This window comes from Caloenas nicobarica, chromosome 2 (assembly GCF_036013445.1).
Source record: "Caloenas nicobarica isolate bCalNic1 chromosome 2, bCalNic1.hap1, whole genome shotgun sequence".
Taxonomy (NCBI): Eukaryota; Metazoa; Chordata; class Aves; order Columbiformes; family Columbidae; genus Caloenas; species Caloenas nicobarica.
In genome coordinates this window covers 55,203,643-55,221,551 of record NC_088246.1, presented here as the reverse complement: position 1 = coordinate 55,221,551, position 17,909 = coordinate 55,203,643, and the positions used below count along the sequence as shown (strand labels likewise).

At 38.2% G+C, this 17,909-nt stretch overlaps 1 protein-coding gene across 2 annotated transcripts in view; it reads left to right on the top strand.

Annotated features, from left to right (window-relative positions):
* The window catches only part of VPS41 (VPS41 subunit of HOPS complex), a 105,545-nt gene that overhangs the window by 75,221 nt on the left and 12,415 nt on the right, over nt 1-17,909 (top strand). For both annotated transcript variants that reach the window (XM_065629403.1, XM_065629404.1), the window contains 11 exons: nt 2,248-2,309; nt 3,066-3,147; nt 6,188-6,280; nt 6,784-6,911; nt 7,807-7,951; nt 9,164-9,205; nt 9,335-9,385; nt 10,648-10,785; nt 13,698-13,752; nt 14,865-15,005; nt 16,520-16,656. In XM_065629403.1, coding sequence (XP_065485475.1) covers nt 2,248-2,309; nt 3,066-3,147; nt 6,188-6,280; nt 6,784-6,911; nt 7,807-7,951; nt 9,164-9,205; nt 9,335-9,385; nt 10,648-10,785; nt 13,698-13,752; nt 14,865-15,005; nt 16,520-16,656 — 1,074 coding nt within the window. The remainder of the gene's footprint in view (nt 1-2,247; nt 2,310-3,065; nt 3,148-6,187; nt 6,281-6,783; nt 6,912-7,806; nt 7,952-9,163; nt 9,206-9,334; nt 9,386-10,647; nt 10,786-13,697; nt 13,753-14,864; nt 15,006-16,519; nt 16,657-17,909) is intronic.

The window sequence follows — 17,909 nt, the reverse complement described above, 5'->3', positions numbered from 1 at the left end:
GTTAGGCATACTCCAACTAGCATTCGATTTCTTGGTTTCAGCTGCAGAACAGAAATGTTAGTGTGTGAGACACAAAAGGATCTGGATTTTATGAAGGTGCTATTGACATTAAAAAGAAGAGGATTCTACTTCTCTGATTGCTGGTGGAGATTTTGGTTGCTTTTATTTCTGTATTAAATTTGCTGCTGTTTCAAGTAACACACAGTGTTACAATATTAGAGATTGGGTGGGGGGTGACATATTTTTCTTTAATTTTTCTATATACATGTGACAGGGTTTTGGCACGAGTTTAAAAGGTGCAATTGGAAGACCTTTTAAATGCTATTGAAATTCAGCTGCAGTTTCACATCTAGGTCTCTTATGTTACTTTGCAATTCTCATTATTTTACATAGTTCAGCTCCTTTTCTCCTGTATAATTATTTCCCGTGTTTATAGTCACTTCACAGAGCAACAAAGGGTATAGATGTTTAAGACAAAAAGGAGGAATAATGTAATAGCCACAAAAGCATTGCTAATATTGCCTCTTGTTTGTTTGTTTGTTTAAATTGACCTCATTGTGAACACATTGGTATATCATGAATACTGCTGCTTCTTTCAATAGAAGTTCGTATTCAAGTACACAGTGTTAAAAGATGTGTTTAATTTTTAGCCAGATTGCTGCTATAATACACACACTGTGTATCAGTATGTCTTAAAAATTCTTTTCTTCTTGTGTAGTCCAGAAGTGGAATCAAGACCTAATGGCATGCCATGACCTATCACAGAGTTTGTATGATTTAGCTGCTCTGTGGCCCTTGCAAAAGATGGAAAGAATTCCAAAGGAGGTCCTGAAAATACATTAGGGGAAAAGGTGGGGGGGTTGGGGTGGGCAGGGGGAAGCCTTTTCTCTTGGTTTGCAGAAATTTGCTCCATTAAGATGAGATTCATTGTGAGTATATAGAGGCAGAGTTGTTGAGTGTATGGACTCTAATGCAAAACCCATGGAATGCGTCGACGTGAAAAATGTTGCCATCAAGCCTTAACTGAAGGATTAGTGGTACAGGGATTTAAAATAACTCAGGTTCTCACTGGCCAGCAGTGATCACACCAGTGACACCACACTCACACCAGCTGACAAGTCTGTTGGTCTTGGGGATTTGTTAGACTGCAGTAATGCTCACTGTCCATCTGCACCTGTTGAGCAGGATGCAGGGGTCCTATACAACCACTGATCTACAGCTCCTTTCCTTATTCTGTCTTCTCTGCTCACTGGGGAGCAAGAGGCTGCCAGAAATCATCCTTCTTGAGAATGGTGAAGTTGAAAATACAAAGGTGGTTCCTATAGTGGAATGAAATCCTAAAATCTGGTGTACATGCATGATTATTTTTTAAAACTTTTTAGTAGATTGACCAATTGAAGTTGCTTGATATCTCTCTTCATGTTCTGTTCTGCTCTGTCCTGTCCATTGTATTGATAAAAAGATTCATGTTTTGCCTCAGAAGACCCAAATGTTTATTTTTGTAGGAAACAGGAGTTCTTTTTCATGGTACAGCTATCTTTGTTGTTGTTGTTTTTTTGTTTGGTTGGTTTTGTGTTTTGTTTTGGGTTGTTTGTTTTTCTGGAAAAGATGTTCTTTCAACAATGTGATTCTTAAGTTTTGCAATGGCTGCACTGGGCTGTGTTATCTTCACACCAGTGTTGAGATTACAGCAGAAGGCATGGCTGTTTCGCCAAAGTTTTAATATATTAAACACCTACCAGAAAAATTTTACAGCTGACCTGTGTGATAAACTCTTGAGAAGGACAATTCAGTATGTAATAATACATAATAATATTGCAGCACTAGGATTTATGTTCTCAAGCAAAATTTTTCGCCCCTGCAAACTTTGCATTGACAAAGAAAGTCTCTCATACAGTGGCTGGTGGTTTTTTTTCTTTTTGAGATAACGAACACAAGCACTGAGTGATCAGCTGTGTGTTTTGAACAATCCTTAATATGTAGAGGTGGCACGGTCATCTCAGCATCAATAAGGTTATGAGAATTATTTAAAAGAGCATCTTAATTTGAACCCACGAGTGGTCTAAGCAAGTATTTTGTCTTGTCTGTTCTGTGGACCCTACATCTAAAGGAGAACTCAGGTTATCCACTCAGGGCCTGGTGCTAGGCTTAATAGCAGTGCATACTGCTGGAATGATGGCTATTGTGGCAATCAAGTTGTAAACTTCCGAACTTTTATAACTAATTCTTTATTTTTATTCCTTTTAGGACATTGGCTTAGCCTATATAAATCACCTAGTGGAGAAAGGAGAGTATGACCTGGCTGCTCGGTAACTTCTTATTAAAAATTTTCTTTGCTGGCTAAAGTGTGTCTGTGTGTGGTTAAAAAAGGCAAAAATGATTTATTGATTCTGAAGTATTTTGTAATGTTGATTTTCTGTGTGTTATGGAGTTTCTGAAGTTTCAAAACATACAGATGTATTACCGTGCTCTATTTTTTCTTGCCTATAGAGACCCAAAAGTTACTGTAAGCTTTCTAAAGTTTAACTAGAATTGAGACATATATATTTTTGAAAGCCAGCCTTGATTTTTTTCAAAGTCACACAAGATTTTTAAAACCAAGGTTTTCTTTGGATGTTGATAATCTAAGTTTATTAGTGTGTCATTACAGGCGAGAACATCAGAAAACAATTTGTGGTTACATGGATCTAAACAAAAATGTAAAATATGAGTATTTGAAGTAAGGATCAGAAATTACCTATGGTTTGTGTTTTCATATATGTGTAAGTATATCTCTATAAGTTTTCTCATCTGAGACTTAAAAACTTGACTCATAAAGCTAATATGCATTCACCCTTATTGATTAGGGCCACAATAAGCAGTTAAGTCCTCTTGGATGCAACGAAACTGTAAGATCTGAAAGCAGGAGTATCTGGCATACTTTGCTTGAAGCATTGGTTGCCAAAACAAGTCACTTTTGTAAGTGTCTTCATAGGAAGAAGAAAGGAATCCTTGCAGTAATGCTATCACATTTGTATCATTCTATGTACCTACTTTTGTTCTCTCTCCTTTCATCTTCCTTCCAGAAAGTGCCAGAAAATTCTGGGCAAAAACACAGAACTCTGGGAATTTGAAGTTTACAAATTTAAAGAAATAGGTCAGCTTAAGGTAAGTTAATTTCTGTCTCTGCACTCATGTAATTGGCATGCTGTATTTCCCACATTTTGACCAAGGGTCTAAAGGATCACATTTAATGGTCCTAGCGTGGTAGCAGGACACAACGCTGCCCTTGAAATTCCTGCCCCAGATCTCTAGTTGCACAGTTGTCTTTCAGATTGATGTGTATATGTTAAGAAGCCTCAAAACAGGGTTGGAGAAGTAGCATGACCAGGTACTCAGCTACCTAATTTTAGTTTGTTGACAGCCCCAAGAGCCGCCCCAAAGGCCTTTACTTGCAAAGATGCTCAGAGTTAGATACATCTTTCCCATTTGGTTTTCACTCCCAGTATGTCCTGAAAAGTTCTACCCCAACTCTTAAGGAAAAAAGCCTCTGTGGGTGCCAGCCTTTCCTGAAAATCCAAGTCCCTTACAGCAGAGCCTCGGCTTTAAATACTAAAGAACAGTTAAATTGCAAAGGAACAGGGAGAACCTATGCTGTGTGCTAGAAATGGTAGCAAGAAAGAGGAGCAGTCTGCACTGTCTTGTGTTTTCCCTGGTTGCAAGCCAGCTATCATAATGGCACACATTTAATGTGAGATTCTCAGTTAATAAATTGCCCAGGACTTAAGGCTACAGAGCTGTCACTGCCAAACCAGCAGAAAACATTATGCACACTCCCTTTGGTAACACATGTACGTTTATTTCTGAATTTTATGTCTTCCTATTCAAACTCAATGAGCCAAAAAGGACATATTATTAAGATCTCACAGCATGCAGTCCCTTGCTGGTTTTGAGCTGTTTAATTATGTTCAAAGAGCAAAAGTGTTTCAGCATTACAGTTTTCAAAAATGTCTGGCTTTTGTTTTAGAGCCACACCAGTGCAAGAACAGTATTGCATGTTGTATGAGTTCTTAGTGGTTCAGTGCACTCTTTGCCAGCTTGGAAGATGAAATCTCACGTTTCTGTCTCTTTATTTCAATCCAATAAAGGATCTGAGTGCAGGTACAGGTGTAATTTTGATACAGTGCTTCTTAATCCTTTTGGCTTTGTTTTGTTTTTTTAGACACAAGTGTCTTGAATGGGTGTTTTTCTTGTCTCCACTTATATCATCCAACAGACTGTAAAATACAAAAATATTTGCAGGTTTGCTGCAAAAACATCTCTGCTAAATTACTGCCTTTCTAAACAGTTGGTTATTTTCGGCCCCTTGAAAGCAGACTTAGAAAAACATAAGATGCAGTCCATTACATTATTCAGCTTCAAGTTGCAGTTCTAGAAGATGCCTTTCTTATTTTACTATTTAAATCATATGTAGCTTGTCCCTAGTTCCTAATTTTTAAGGAGCGAGGTCAGACAAAACCACTCACTGCTTAAAAATTGCATAGGAAGAGTTTGTAACCTCCAACACGGGTCCTAGTTCATCTTTGTAGCCTGGCTTAAAAATAACTTGGATGCTTCTCAGACTTTGCTGAGCAGCAGGGGCAAACTGCAGGAGGCGGTTGTGCTTTTCCTTTGGAGCAGTGGGATGTGGGGCAGGAGAGATGTCCCTCCCGTGGCAGCCTGGCCCCCCGCAGCAGCTGCACCGCTCTGCAGCCATGAGCTGCAGCAAAGCCTGTCAGGCAAGGCTTGTCATTTAGGAGGTGGCAAGAAGGTAGAAAGTGGGTTTGAAAACAGCTGTTGGAGAATGTCCTCTGCCTTCAAGTCTCCAGCTGCTGCCTGGCTTGCTTTCTTTATGGTCGAATGAGGCTTTTTTTTGTTATGAGGGGGTCAGGAATATGATTCCTCAGGGCAGTTGGCAAGACTCTGCTCTGAGTTAGCTATTAAATTCTGTGACAGACAGCGGGAGCTGATGTTGGCAGCATGCTACATTTCAAAGACTGGCCAAGCCTCAAACAGTGTGGGGAGAGAAGAGGTCTCCTGTGAGCAATGAACTTTTAATTTTTGCGAAGTCATTAACAGTGCATTTTTTCATTCGTCTTTTATTTTCACCTCCTTTTTCACCTATGGACTTTCATGAAATATGTAACTTAGGCAATTGTTTTGATTTAAATACTAGGTGAATTTGTTGTGAATAGTAATTGCTGTCTGTAAAACTGCAAAAACACTTATGTAGTGAGATGTTATTTCTCCTGCTTTGTTGAAACAACTTGAGTAACAAAATGCTACTGCACCATGTGCCATTAGTGTGCAACAGGCAACATCTCTGAGTGTTTGGAGGAATTTCATCAGTGTTGGGCCTTCGGCTACAAACCCCGAAGTCCCAACACAGCTGGTAGCAGTAGGGTTTATTTTGGCAGGCTGTAATAACCTTGGCCTCTAGTTGCATGGAATAATAGTGCTAATAAGATGCTGTGCTGAAACTCCAGGGTATGAAGTGATTCATTCTGGCAGATTCTTGTCGCCTGCCAGAATGTAGTTCCGTAACACCTCCTTTAGAGCAACAGATCACACGCCTTCACCTTTTCCATGGAGAGATGTATTCTCAAATTAATTTTCATTTGGGTATGTAAAAATAGCTGACAAAACAGAACTCTTCATAAAATGCAGTGACCTAACAGTAAGTCATAAATCAAAAGTACACATTTTTGGGGTGATGAATGCTTATACCTTTTTACAAGGTGTAAGACCAAGACTAGACAGAATGGATTTTGAGAACTTTCTTCTTCTGAGGAGTCTTTTGTGGGTTTTATTTTCTAAGTGACTAGTAAATATTTACATGTCTAAGCGCAATGGCTGATACTCCCATTCTAAATACTATCTTACCACTATCTTTCTAATGAAAATTCTTTCAGATAAGTAATATTATTCCATTGTATGCAATCCTTTAGGATAGTACTTACAAATATGAATAAAAAGCACTTCTAGTGTTTACCATATTAGCCATAGCCATACCAGCATTAGCCATATTTTGCACGTAGCTTTGGAATTATTTTGTTTCACAACAATTCTTTTTTCTATCATCAATGTACCAGGACGTTACATGTCATTCCCTTTCTAACCAGAATGTTACATGTCATTCCCTAATGCTTCGTTCTCTTTGTTCCTATAGGCAATTAGTCGTTACTTGCCCAGACGCGATCCAGTTTTGAAACCTCTGATCTATGAAATGGTCCTGCATGAGTTTTTGGAGAGTGACTATGAGGTACTGCAGCCTGACTTGTGCACATGTAATAGCTATTGCCAGCAAAACACGTTCAGCAATGCAGCACTCCGATAGCAAATGCTCTGTTGTATTCAAACAGATTATCAATGGGCAATTCAATGAAAATTAAAATATTTAAAAGATTAATTCTGTTTTAGATTTTAAGAGAATAAGTAGAATGTTCTTCAGAGCACGCAAATACTGTGACATTGGTTACTTATTATAAATACTACTATATGTAGTTTGTTTAATGTAGCGCAAGTGGTTGAGGTGGTGCACAAAGCATCCAGTACCTGAAAGAGACCCAGCTTCATGAATCTTAATAACATTGCCCTAAGAAGGAAAATCTGTGTTCTGCGCCGTGCACATCTGTGGGCACGTGAAAGTGGCTTAGAGGTGAAACACAGCAGGTATCATCTCAGAGGCTTAGCTGAAGCTTTGATGTTTTGAAATGTTCCTTAGGCAGTTCTTTCTGTTTCTGTTACAATCTCTTACACTTCTAGGGGTTTGCAACCCTGATAAAAGAGTGGCCTGGAGATCTCTACAACAACACAATCATAGTTCAAGCTGTAGTGGATCACCTGAAGAAAGATCCACAGAACAGGACTTTGCTACGAACACTTGCAGAATTGTGAGTACACTTTTAAACTCCTATGACAAAAAGTAAGCTTGAAATATACTATAGTTTATAGATATTTATCTAACTCTCTTAAAAGAAATACCTGCTTTGCTGTAGCAGACTACAAAGCATCAGCTTTTTCTGCTCTCCATTCTGCTGATTGCCCAGCTTGGAATTATTTTCTCTTCCTTATAAAGTGTATGCGGAGTATGAAAAAAATAGTTTAGTATAAGATTTGATTTGCTACTCTTCTTTCCAAAACAAATAGCTAGCATTCCTCTTTGTGCTGTCACGGGTAGCCTCTTTTGTGAAGCGTGCATTTCAAAATTACCCATAGAAAAATAAAATAGCATTTTTCCCCCTCTGTTTCAAAAGTAGGTTTACTGCGTGACTGGAAAATGTGCCAAAACTGATCTGGTTCTAGGCTACTTCATACATGGATAAAACTCTTTGTTTTTCTCAGCCTGATTCCCATGTTAAGTTATTTTCATACTGCTTCTTTGTAAAAACAGAGCTACTACTATTGCTGTGTTACAGTTTGTCTCAAAGTTTTAAGAGACCAATGGTTTTTAGCTCTGAAGTGAATTCCAATTAGTTTCCAAAAATAGGAAAGGTAGCATTTTGTGTGGCTTCCTCTTTGGTTTGAAAACGGGAAAACGAAAATGCAGAGAACCACAGGTCAGAACACAAATGCAGTGAGTGATATAAACAGAATTTAAATTAATGTTGCCCAGTGCTATTTTCGCTCAACAAAAGTGAATCACAGCAAACAGTCATGTATTCATCAAACCAAGTAGCATCCTAGCAAGCTTTACATCTTAGATTATATTTCTATTTTCCTTCATAGTTGATTTTCCTACACTTAGATATGTAAGATCACATGTATTATAACATTGTTTTTTATCAGGTATACTTACGACCAGCGCTATGGCAGAGCCCTAGAAATTTACTTAACGCTGAGGCACAAAGATGTCTTCCAGTTGATCCACAAGCACAATCTTTTCAGTTCTATCAAAGACAAAATTGTTCTGCTCATGGATTTTGATTCAGAGGTATGATGATCTTAATGATTTTTGTATTCACTTTCCACTGGAGATATTTTAACCGATTAAAAATAAATGAGGTAAAGGTGTTGATTCAGAGAGTGTTTGCTGTGTCTGAATACCTTCTGAGATAAGGAGAAGATATTTACCTGGACTGCAAAATAATTGACCCGAAGATTAATTTTTTCCTTTGTATTTCCATTTGAGTGCCAGATCCAAGATCATTTTTCTGATTCTCAAGTAGACCTTCACCATGATATTTTTCTGCATCAATTGTTATTAATAAGCAAAGGAAAGGAAGCAGTGAATTTATTGTGAGGCATATGTTAAATGTACTTGCCACTTTTCTTTCTCTTCAGTCAATTAATTTGCTTCTGAAAGCTTGCAAGGTTCTTAACCTGAGTTCCAAAAATTAAGAAGTGTGCATTTTGTGCTGAATGTAATGTTCTTTCTTCCCAGCTGGCTAAAAACTCAGTAAACTAGTTATGATCCTTGAGGAAAGAATCTGTATGATCTTGGGGGGAAATGGAGTGGATCTGCTCTTTCACTGCAGTGATTATCTAAACACTAAAGCTAAAATACGGGGCCATCTGTACCAAAGATTATCATTGTTGTTATGGCCATTCTGAACTGCATGAAAAAATAATGTATAATTATTTTTTATTAGACTAAATTATATGAAGAATCTGTGATTTTTTTGGTATTTTTTGGATGTGAAGCAAAGTTTCTTCTTGTAAGAGGAAGCAGAGCTGGAACCCCAGTGGCCACTCTGCTTACATGGTCTTGTCCGCTTGTGTTACAGTATTGGTGTGCAGATAGTTTGGAGGAATCCAACTGTAAGGCAAGTCGAGTCATGTGTTTCCTATACAGCCATCACCTTGCAGTTCCCTTTTGCAATGGGACAAATAGCATTTCTACATATTTTGGCAGTGACCTTCTGTGACCCTTGATTCAATAGGCATACTTCAACTGCACAGTATTGATTGCTATTAGTGTGGAAACTTAAGGGAAGTATTCTGGAAGAATACATGATGTGTTCTCCTGTAATGCTGTGCTGTTGGGGAATGCTGATGTTATGCAAACTGCTCTCTGAATTACTGTTGCTGAAAAGAGTAGTTCTGCAATATCCATCTGATACTCATCAGTGAACAAGCATAATACAATATAGAGCATGAGAAAATGTGTGTACCGGTTTCTTAACTGGGTTCTCTTTTATTTTAGAAAGCAGTAGACATGCTTTTAGATAACGAAGATAAAATTTCCGTGAGTATAACAAGTTCATGGCATGGCAGTCCAATCCTTGCTTGTATTACTTGTCCTTTTTTCAGTCATGTGAATGTGCTGTTCATCACAGCTTTGCTAATCTGTTGGGTTTTATTTGTTTTCTTCCAGATTGACAGAGTCGTTGAAGAATTAGAAAACAGGCCTGAGCTACAGCATGTGGTAAATATTTCTATATTCTGTTGGTTTCAAGTTGAACTGAATAAACTCTTTGCTGGGCACATCTTTTACAGATGTGGCTATCTTGTCAAAGTACACATCACTGAAATGTCATAAATTATCAGATACAAAGTGGCTACTTCCACTAATCCATTTTTTAGCATGGTCACAGCATTTTTTACAATGATAAAATAATTTTAAGTGTGTACGTCTGAGAAATTGATAACGTACTCCTTACTTGTTAACATACCATGAGGAACTCCATATGGCATTGCAGACACTTGTCTTCTTTGGTAAATTACTTCTTGCTTGTATCCCTCTTCTTTCCCTACACAAAAATGGGATTGGATGGTGGATGCAACTCTGAAGCACGTTTTGCTGATCCATAGAGACAGTGAACTGCTTGTCTTTCTCGAGCTGTAACTTTCCTACGCTACAGGATTGTTCTTGTTTGTGCAGAATTACAATATCACTGTAAGGCTGTGGCTCTACATTGCTATTCCAAAAGCACCTCTTTGGTGTGAACACGCTGTCAGTGGAATATGTAACACATAATTGTGGGCTAGGGCTGTATTGGAGAGGGAAGTTTCTCTTGCTGCAGTGTACAGGTGGGGCTCAGGGCATTGATCTACTGGAGAGCGGGTTTATGTGTTAGAGATCTGATTATAGGAAGCAGCTCTATGAAATGTGCAGCCTGCAGCCCAAGAGCTTTGCAAAGATGACTGACTGACTGTCAGTTTATGGAAGGGATGCATCAGTTTCAATGTGTAAAGCCTGCTTCCCTTGGAATAAAAGTGATTCTCCAGATCATTCTAAAGGTTTTTCTGTGCTCATCTAGAGAGAAGGAACTTTGCCCTAATATCTATAGTTTAAGGTGCTTTGGTTAAAACATTTCATGTGGTAAATATCTGATCTATAGTTATCTGTAATGGTCCAGCATATCCAGATGACCAAAATACTTCACTTGACATATTTTACAGAAAACTTTGGACAAATTCAAAATCCAGTAGTTTCATTAAAGGTTAAAGGACAGTTTCTTGACTGTTGCTGAAAACCTGTTTTATAGAGCTAGTTTTGGAGATTGCTGTGATGAGGGTACTTCAGAAAAAATTAGGATTAGTCTTTTGAATCACAGTTTAATCTCCGTGCCTTTTAGTATGTGTTAGTACATTTCTGAGGCAATTAAGATCAGTTCTTTATTAGCAGAAAACAAATAATGTTGCCTAAATGGTTTTTGAGTTCTGATTCTCTTGTTTGATTCCTAGTATTTGCATAAACTTTTCAAGAGAGACCACCATAAAGGCCAACGATATCACGAGAAACAGATCAGCCTTTATGCAGAATATGATCGTCCAAATTTACTACCATTTCTCAGAGACAGCACACACTGTCCTCTGGAGAAGGTAAGCCCTTGAAATCTGAGCACAGATCCTCGATTTTCATGTCTGTAGCTTATAGTGTTATGAATTTGTAACTGTGTCTGGTACTGCCCTCTACTGCCGAAAGGAGTTTGTGACCATCACCTGCAGAAGTTTGATTTGCAGAGCTTGCACAGCTGAGACCTTCCTCTTTCAGCTCACAGGGCAGGAATTGGCGGGGATTTTTGGTGCAGAAGTTCGGAATTCGCACTTTATGTGTACCTACAGCATAGCTACACATCAGTGCCTGGCCTGACTGAGCAGCAGGTTGTGGTTGCAGGAAATGTACAATCATTTTGCCAGATCTAGGGCGAGTCAGTGTTAGATCTTGAAAAATGAGTAGCTGTAACTGGAGTTTTTCTAGCTTTGTATTTTAAGGTCCTAAGTTGCTCTCAAATAATATACACAGTATAAGAGTCACTGAACTAGCAGAGTTAAAAGTATTTTATCTTTGTACTTCCTCTAGTAGGCTGGGGTTTTACCGAGTACCATGCTTCCACCTTCTTTAATCTTTTTACATTTTCCTTCCTTGCTTGCTCTTGTCAAATTAAAAAAATAAATAAATAAAGTTAAGGGCAGTCTTTTTTTTTGTTTTGTTTGGGTTTTTGTTTGTTGTTGTTTTGTTTTTCTCCTGCTTGAATTAAAGAGAATTGAATGGAAATTTAAGTTTTCCCTTTTTAGTTGGGTCAGTGTTTTATTATTTTTATTTGTTGCTGTTATTGGCCAAGTAGAGCAGACTTTGTGAAAGGATACCTCTCTGAATGCCTCTATAATGATGACACAAGCGGAGTAGTTTTGAATGTAATACTGAATATTACATTTTATATGGTTGACATGCTGAAGAGAATGAGTACTGTTCCTGGCACCTCTCTTGTTTTCTGTACTTTTGTTGACTTTACTGTGCAACAGCAGGAGACATTGGAAAATAGTTTGTTAGAATTGCAGACTTGGTCTTTGTTGAAACTCTCTCACAAAACTAGGTAGTCTCAGTGATCTTTTTAGGCAATGAGCCTGAGAGGTTTCCAGCCAGGGACTTTTGTCTGCAGTGTTGGAGTATTTGTTTTCAACTCTCTGATTCTTAGTTTCTGCCTTATGTATTACTTGTGTGATGATGGTTTTATGTCTCACACCTTACCTGCATTTTTTCTTTTCTTTTGGTACAAGTTAGTTTTAGTTATTGCAGATCCAGCCACCTGTCTTCAGTGGTGGATGGTGCAGAAAAGCGCTGTGTGTAAATGATGCAAGCACATTCCCAGCACTGCTTTGCTGAAGTTATGGGCTGTGAGCAGGGGTATGTCAGACACCCGTGAACCTTTGGAAGGTGTGGTGCCATAATCACCAAAGTGAGAGAAAGATGGTAGAAAAAGTGTAATTCTAGCCTTTATGTTTAAATGTTAATATATTTCAGTAAGAAGTTAAGGAAGAAAGATACCAACACTGTATACAACTCAGTTGAATTTACTGTCACTGCTAATTCTGTAATTATACTTCTTACCATACATATCACGTAGTAACATTTTTTGCCACATACAAATCTTTGTTCTAAGGAAATAAAAAGGGTACCAAGAATTTCCCAGTTACCAATATTTTCAGTTGCTGTTAAGCAGACTCCAGTGCCGTGTATAAATTGCAAAAAACTATGATATTTGAACAAATGCTTATTATTCATGCTGATTATTGCTTTAAAGAAATTATAAACCCAGCAAGAAGAAATAATTCGTGTTCTCTGAAAGTAAGCCAGTTTCATTCAAGTAGAACTTAGCAAATATTTTGTAAAATGAACTGAAAGAGAAGTATCAATGTTCCCTGTTTTCCTCTAGAGGGAGCATGACAGTCAATAAATGTGCAGTATCCAGAAATACTGAATACCTGATACTTTGTAGTTTAAATGGAAAGAAAAAAGGCTGTCAGATGTGTTTATAACTTATTAGTGTTATTCATACCCTCATTCCCCTGAAGGATCTGGTTGGTAATTCACTTACTCATACCCTCAAATTCGTTTTCCATATCTCTAATCTTCGTAGTAACCCATCTCAAATAATTTGAGAACGGAAGGAAAAGTTAATTCCTACCTACATCTTTAGCTGTAGCTATATCTTATGCATTTATAGTTTTGATTTTCAAGTCTGGAAGTCTTTGTCGGTGAACGGTTGTCTTCACTGGAATGCCATGAATCTTGATTTTGCTTTCTGCTTCCAAATTGGAAATAGACCTGACATTGTTTATGGCATACCAGCCTCGCCAATTTTGTGTTACTGAAAACTTGCTGGTAATCATTTTGGTAATTGTGCTCAGTGTTTGTCAACTACACACAGATTCAGTAACTGCTCATGGTATTTAGCCCTCAAGTTTTTAATTCAAATTCACAAGAAACATTTCCTCCTTATTCTTCTGTAGTTGGGTTGGATTATTTTTGGATTTTCTTGTTGGAGGTCACTGGTACAAAATTTGAAGGGCACTTTCGGCCTCCCAAAACTGTTCGGGTTACCTTGAGGAGATCTACAGGCTTGTATTATGAATGAATGCCAAGTAGACCTCCATTATGAGATACTTCATAAGTCCACCCACAGGAAGCAAGACTTGACAGCAGATAACCTTAATGCTTTTGGATTAACCAACTTCTGGAAGCAGAAGAAAGATGTTGCCAGTAGATTTAAAGGTAGAGGTTGGCAAAATCTTATTAAAAAAAACCCAAACTACCATGGAGTTTCTCCTCTTAATTAATGCCAGAGGACCTGGCAATGCATATTAAGGGTATTGCATATTCCTGTCAAATTGAGTAATGCAACTTCGTGGAAAAGTATCTTTACACCTCTTTCAGCATTTGTGATCAATAAAATATCATGTTACATGGTTCCCTGTATTCTCTTTCCTTCCTCCTTTCCCTTGAATTCAAGGCTCTTGAGATCTGCCAACAGAGGAACTTCGTAGAAGAAACAGTATATCTTCTGAGTAAGTAACACTCAGTGTGATAAATTACAACATGCTTTTAATATTGTCAAAGTTTATGCTGGGAAAATGTATGATATATTGTCTAATATAATTTGACACTCTTTCCCAGAGACAAAGCTGGTATACAGTCAGTAGTACTAAATAACCTCGTTTAGAAAATCTAAAAAAAAAATATTCACTGGAGTATTCATTCGATGTCTTAACTCCATATATTGTGTTATTGCGTTTCTCATTTGGTGTTTTTCTGGGGTTTTGGAGCTATTGGTGTTCTCTGGGGAACAGGTTGGGGCAAGCGGTATTTTTTAGACAATCTCCAAGAGAAGAGTAATACTGTCAGTTTTAAGAGAGGGAAGAAATAAAACAAATGTTTTATTCTGATTACATCTCAGAAGCTTAATGTTATCTTTTGCTGAGGTAGAAGATTATGTTGCATCTTTCTCTTTTTTTCCCACTTTATTTTTTTTTAATAAAATTAATTGTAAATTAGCTCCCTCAGCAGTCCAAGGAATTTACTTCTGAATGGGAGGCATTGTAAGACTAAGATTTTTATGGATGTTTACATATTAGTCATAAACAAAATGGGAAGCATTTATTAATCTTTGTTTTAGTAAGAAAAATGTTTTGTGGACCACTTGGAGCAGAGTGGGATTTACTCATAGGTTTACTGAAATAATAGTTCAGTGTTTCTGCTATTTCTTCCTCTTCCTGTAATTCTCCATGGATGTAAACTGCACTATACTTACTGCAAATTAAGAGTGTCTCTGTGGGCTTTTAAAGAGCATATTTCATGTTGTAGTTTGTATGCATACATGTGCATACACTCCTCCTTACATTAGATGTTGCTGCATTTCAGAGTCCCTAATATGACCCCACTCATCCTTCGGAAAGGCTTCGGGTCGCAGTCCAGCAAAGTGCTCCAAGTGCTTGTTCAGGTTACACTGATTGCTCTGGGATTTGCATTCCTACATCAGATTAGATGAGATTTGATCTTGGTTGAGTTAGTCTGGGGCAACTTCACATTTATAAAATTCATGGTGAAAGAGCTTCTTAAAGCACTGAGCATTGGTAAGCATTTAGGATTTATAGTCTCTCTACTTATTTTTTCCTTCTAGGCAGAATGGGTAATAGCCGGAGTGCCTTGAAGATGATCATGGAAGAATTGCAAGATGTAGATAAAGCTATTGAATTTGCCAAGGAACAAGATGATGGAGAACTTTGGGAAGACCTCATTTTATATTCTATTGACAAACCACGTAAGTGGGATAGTTTCTCAGAAGCCTTGCATGTGTGTTTTTTTGTGCAATGCTATTGCAATTAAAGGATTGAATTATCCACATGCATGTTAGAGAAGGTGTTTATGGATGGCCAGGGAGATGTCCTGGTTTGTAGAGCACAACACACTGTCCTACTGTGCATAAAAACTTCCAGTAAGGCAGCATGTGGGCAAGCTACAGAATGAGTACTTAGGGATTTACCATTTGACTAAGCTCTGCATAGTTATGCTCTTAATGACAAATTAAGGGGAGAATGGTGCTTTTAATTTGGCAGAATGAGGCTTTATTTTTAGACAGCCTGAAAACACAGTCTGCAGGCTTGATGAGGATGTTGTGAAGTGTGTTTATGGCAGCTGCTTCCATTTGAAATTCTGAAATAAAGAACCTACAGCTTTCTGCACCTCAGTAGAATAACTAATTTGTTTTGTTTTTGTGGAAGAAAGGTAAGATCTCTAATAATAAGCGCATTTTGTCTTTCATTCGTTATATGAATAGCGAGCCAAGTTTAAAGTTTAGATGGAAACAGAAACTGCCAGAATTTCATAAGCAACATCAGTTTTGTTTAGGAGGCAGATTCAGAGGACTTCATATGACTGAGAAAACAGAGAATTATTTTAGCTATGTGGTCCATTAGTTTTGCAACCTCTTATGGGGCTTTAAATCAAGGCCTTGAAGTCTCTCTTGGGATCTCTTTTCCACAGGATTGAATGTCTTGTAGAATTAGTGCCGGAATGCATATCTTTTCATCTTGTGGCCACTAATTCTGACAGGAAGAAGCAACCAAAATCTGTTACTCCTTTAGAAGAATGGCATTCTCAAGTTACCCATAGTTAAATGCAGTTCATCACTAAAAGTACTGCTACACTGCTACAGTGACATCTTTAAAGCAAAAGGGATTCAAAGCCTATAGAATTCTCTCAGTTCCATCTGCGCATATGCAGAGCAACTCCAGTGATATTCCTCCAGTTTGGGTGTTGAAGAAAAAATGCAGCCTTGAGGCTTATCCTTCTAGTGTTTCATTTAGCCAGGTGCAATTCAAAAACCAAATACTTCCCTTATGTCACTCCCACCAATGTTTAGAAGCACTTTTGATTTAGGTTACGTGCTTGAAAAATTGTTTTTAAACCCTGGAACTGAAATAGTCACATAATGCAGTTAATTTTCTGGCTCTGTTTTCATGAGTGCCCTTTTTATTGGATTGAAATCCATTATTTACTTGTGGCTTTGTGCTGGATACTCTCACCCCTTTTCTGCATACCCTAGAAATTCTGTGAATTGCCAGACTGTATCTTCCTCTCTTACCCAAAGGCCTGTACTCAAGTAAATATGGCTGCAAGAAACATGCCACGGCGATGTGAAGGAGGCTTAGTGTTATCTCTTAGTAGAGAACTGTCAAAGAATCAGCCAAAGCCTGAACCTCGTCACCAAAGCATCCTTTAATCAGGCATTTTGCTACATTTTTTTCTTAATTCTTTGCCTCTTGCTTTTCACAGCTTTTATTACTGGCTTGTTGAACAATATTGGAACGCATGTGGATCCCATTCTTCTGATCCACCGCATTAAGGAAGGCATGGAGATTCCTAACTTGAGAGACTCACTAGTGAAAATTCTTCAGGACTACAACTTGCAGGTAGATGTTGCATTCTTCCTGTGATACTCATTTTCAGAGAGACAGCAAAACCACTTTGCTACTGAACAGCATGAGAAATGGCTATCATGAAGGTTTGTTCATTTTGTTTGGACATCTGTCGTTGACACTGTGGGTTAGTACAAAAGGATGACAAAAAGGGTAGAAATTTGTCAAAATTAATAGTCTCTTCTTTTGATGGCTTCTAGCACTTCTAAATCTCTTCCATGCTGTGATAAGCCTGGTGGGTAAGTAGAACTGGAAGGACCTTGAGTGATTCAGACTATGTTATAATGCTCAACAGTCCAATATTGGAAAGTCTCGTGACCAGTGTTTTTCGTTCTGTTTCATATATGAGGAGGCAGAACACAACATGCCCTCACTAAAATATTTACTAGGTATTAGAGCCGTGTGTTTGTGGTTGTCAAGAGGACGGGACCAGACTCCTTTCAATGTTGCCCAACGATAGGATGAGGGGCAACGGGCACAGACTGAAGCACAGCAGGTTCCATCTGAATATGAGGAGAAACTTCTTTACTTTGAGGGTGCCAGAGCACTGGAACAGGCTGCCCAGAGAGGCTGTGGAGTCTCCTCTCTGGAGGCATTCAAACCCCACCTGGACACGTTCATGTGTAACCTGATCTAGGTGAACCTGCTTTAGCAGGTGGGTTGCACTAGGTGATCTCCAGAGGCCTCTTCCAACCCCAAATATTCTGTGATTCTGTGATGTTAAGTGTCATACAAACTAAAGGAAGATGAGCTTTTAAAATCAAATTCATGTCTGTTGTGCAGAATTTGTTGATGTCTGTGCATTAAAAAAAAAGACTGCTCATTGGGTTATGGGAGTTCTTATCCCAGTATAATTTTACACATATATGCAGTTCTCTACGTGATCGGTTTCTGAGGCATGTTAGTAAGAACTTTCGAGGAGTGTACCCTTCAGTGTTCCCGAAAGTAACAACAGAGAGAGTTGCATTGCATACCTTAAATCTCCCTGCTACCAAATGAGGCCCAGACTTGATTTCTCTGTGACACTGCTCTGCACCTTTCTACTGAGAGACGCAAGGATATAGAGCAGTTTGAATACTATGCGGAGTCCAGGAAAACATAGCCTAATAAACAGCTGAAACTCCAATTTTCTGAACCTCATTAACATTTGTTTCCCATCTGCTATTAGTCTTTGGACATCTCGGGCAAATAGATGGACTTGATGTTTTTTGGTAAGGTTGTGGTTGGTCTCTTACCAGGCCAAGTAA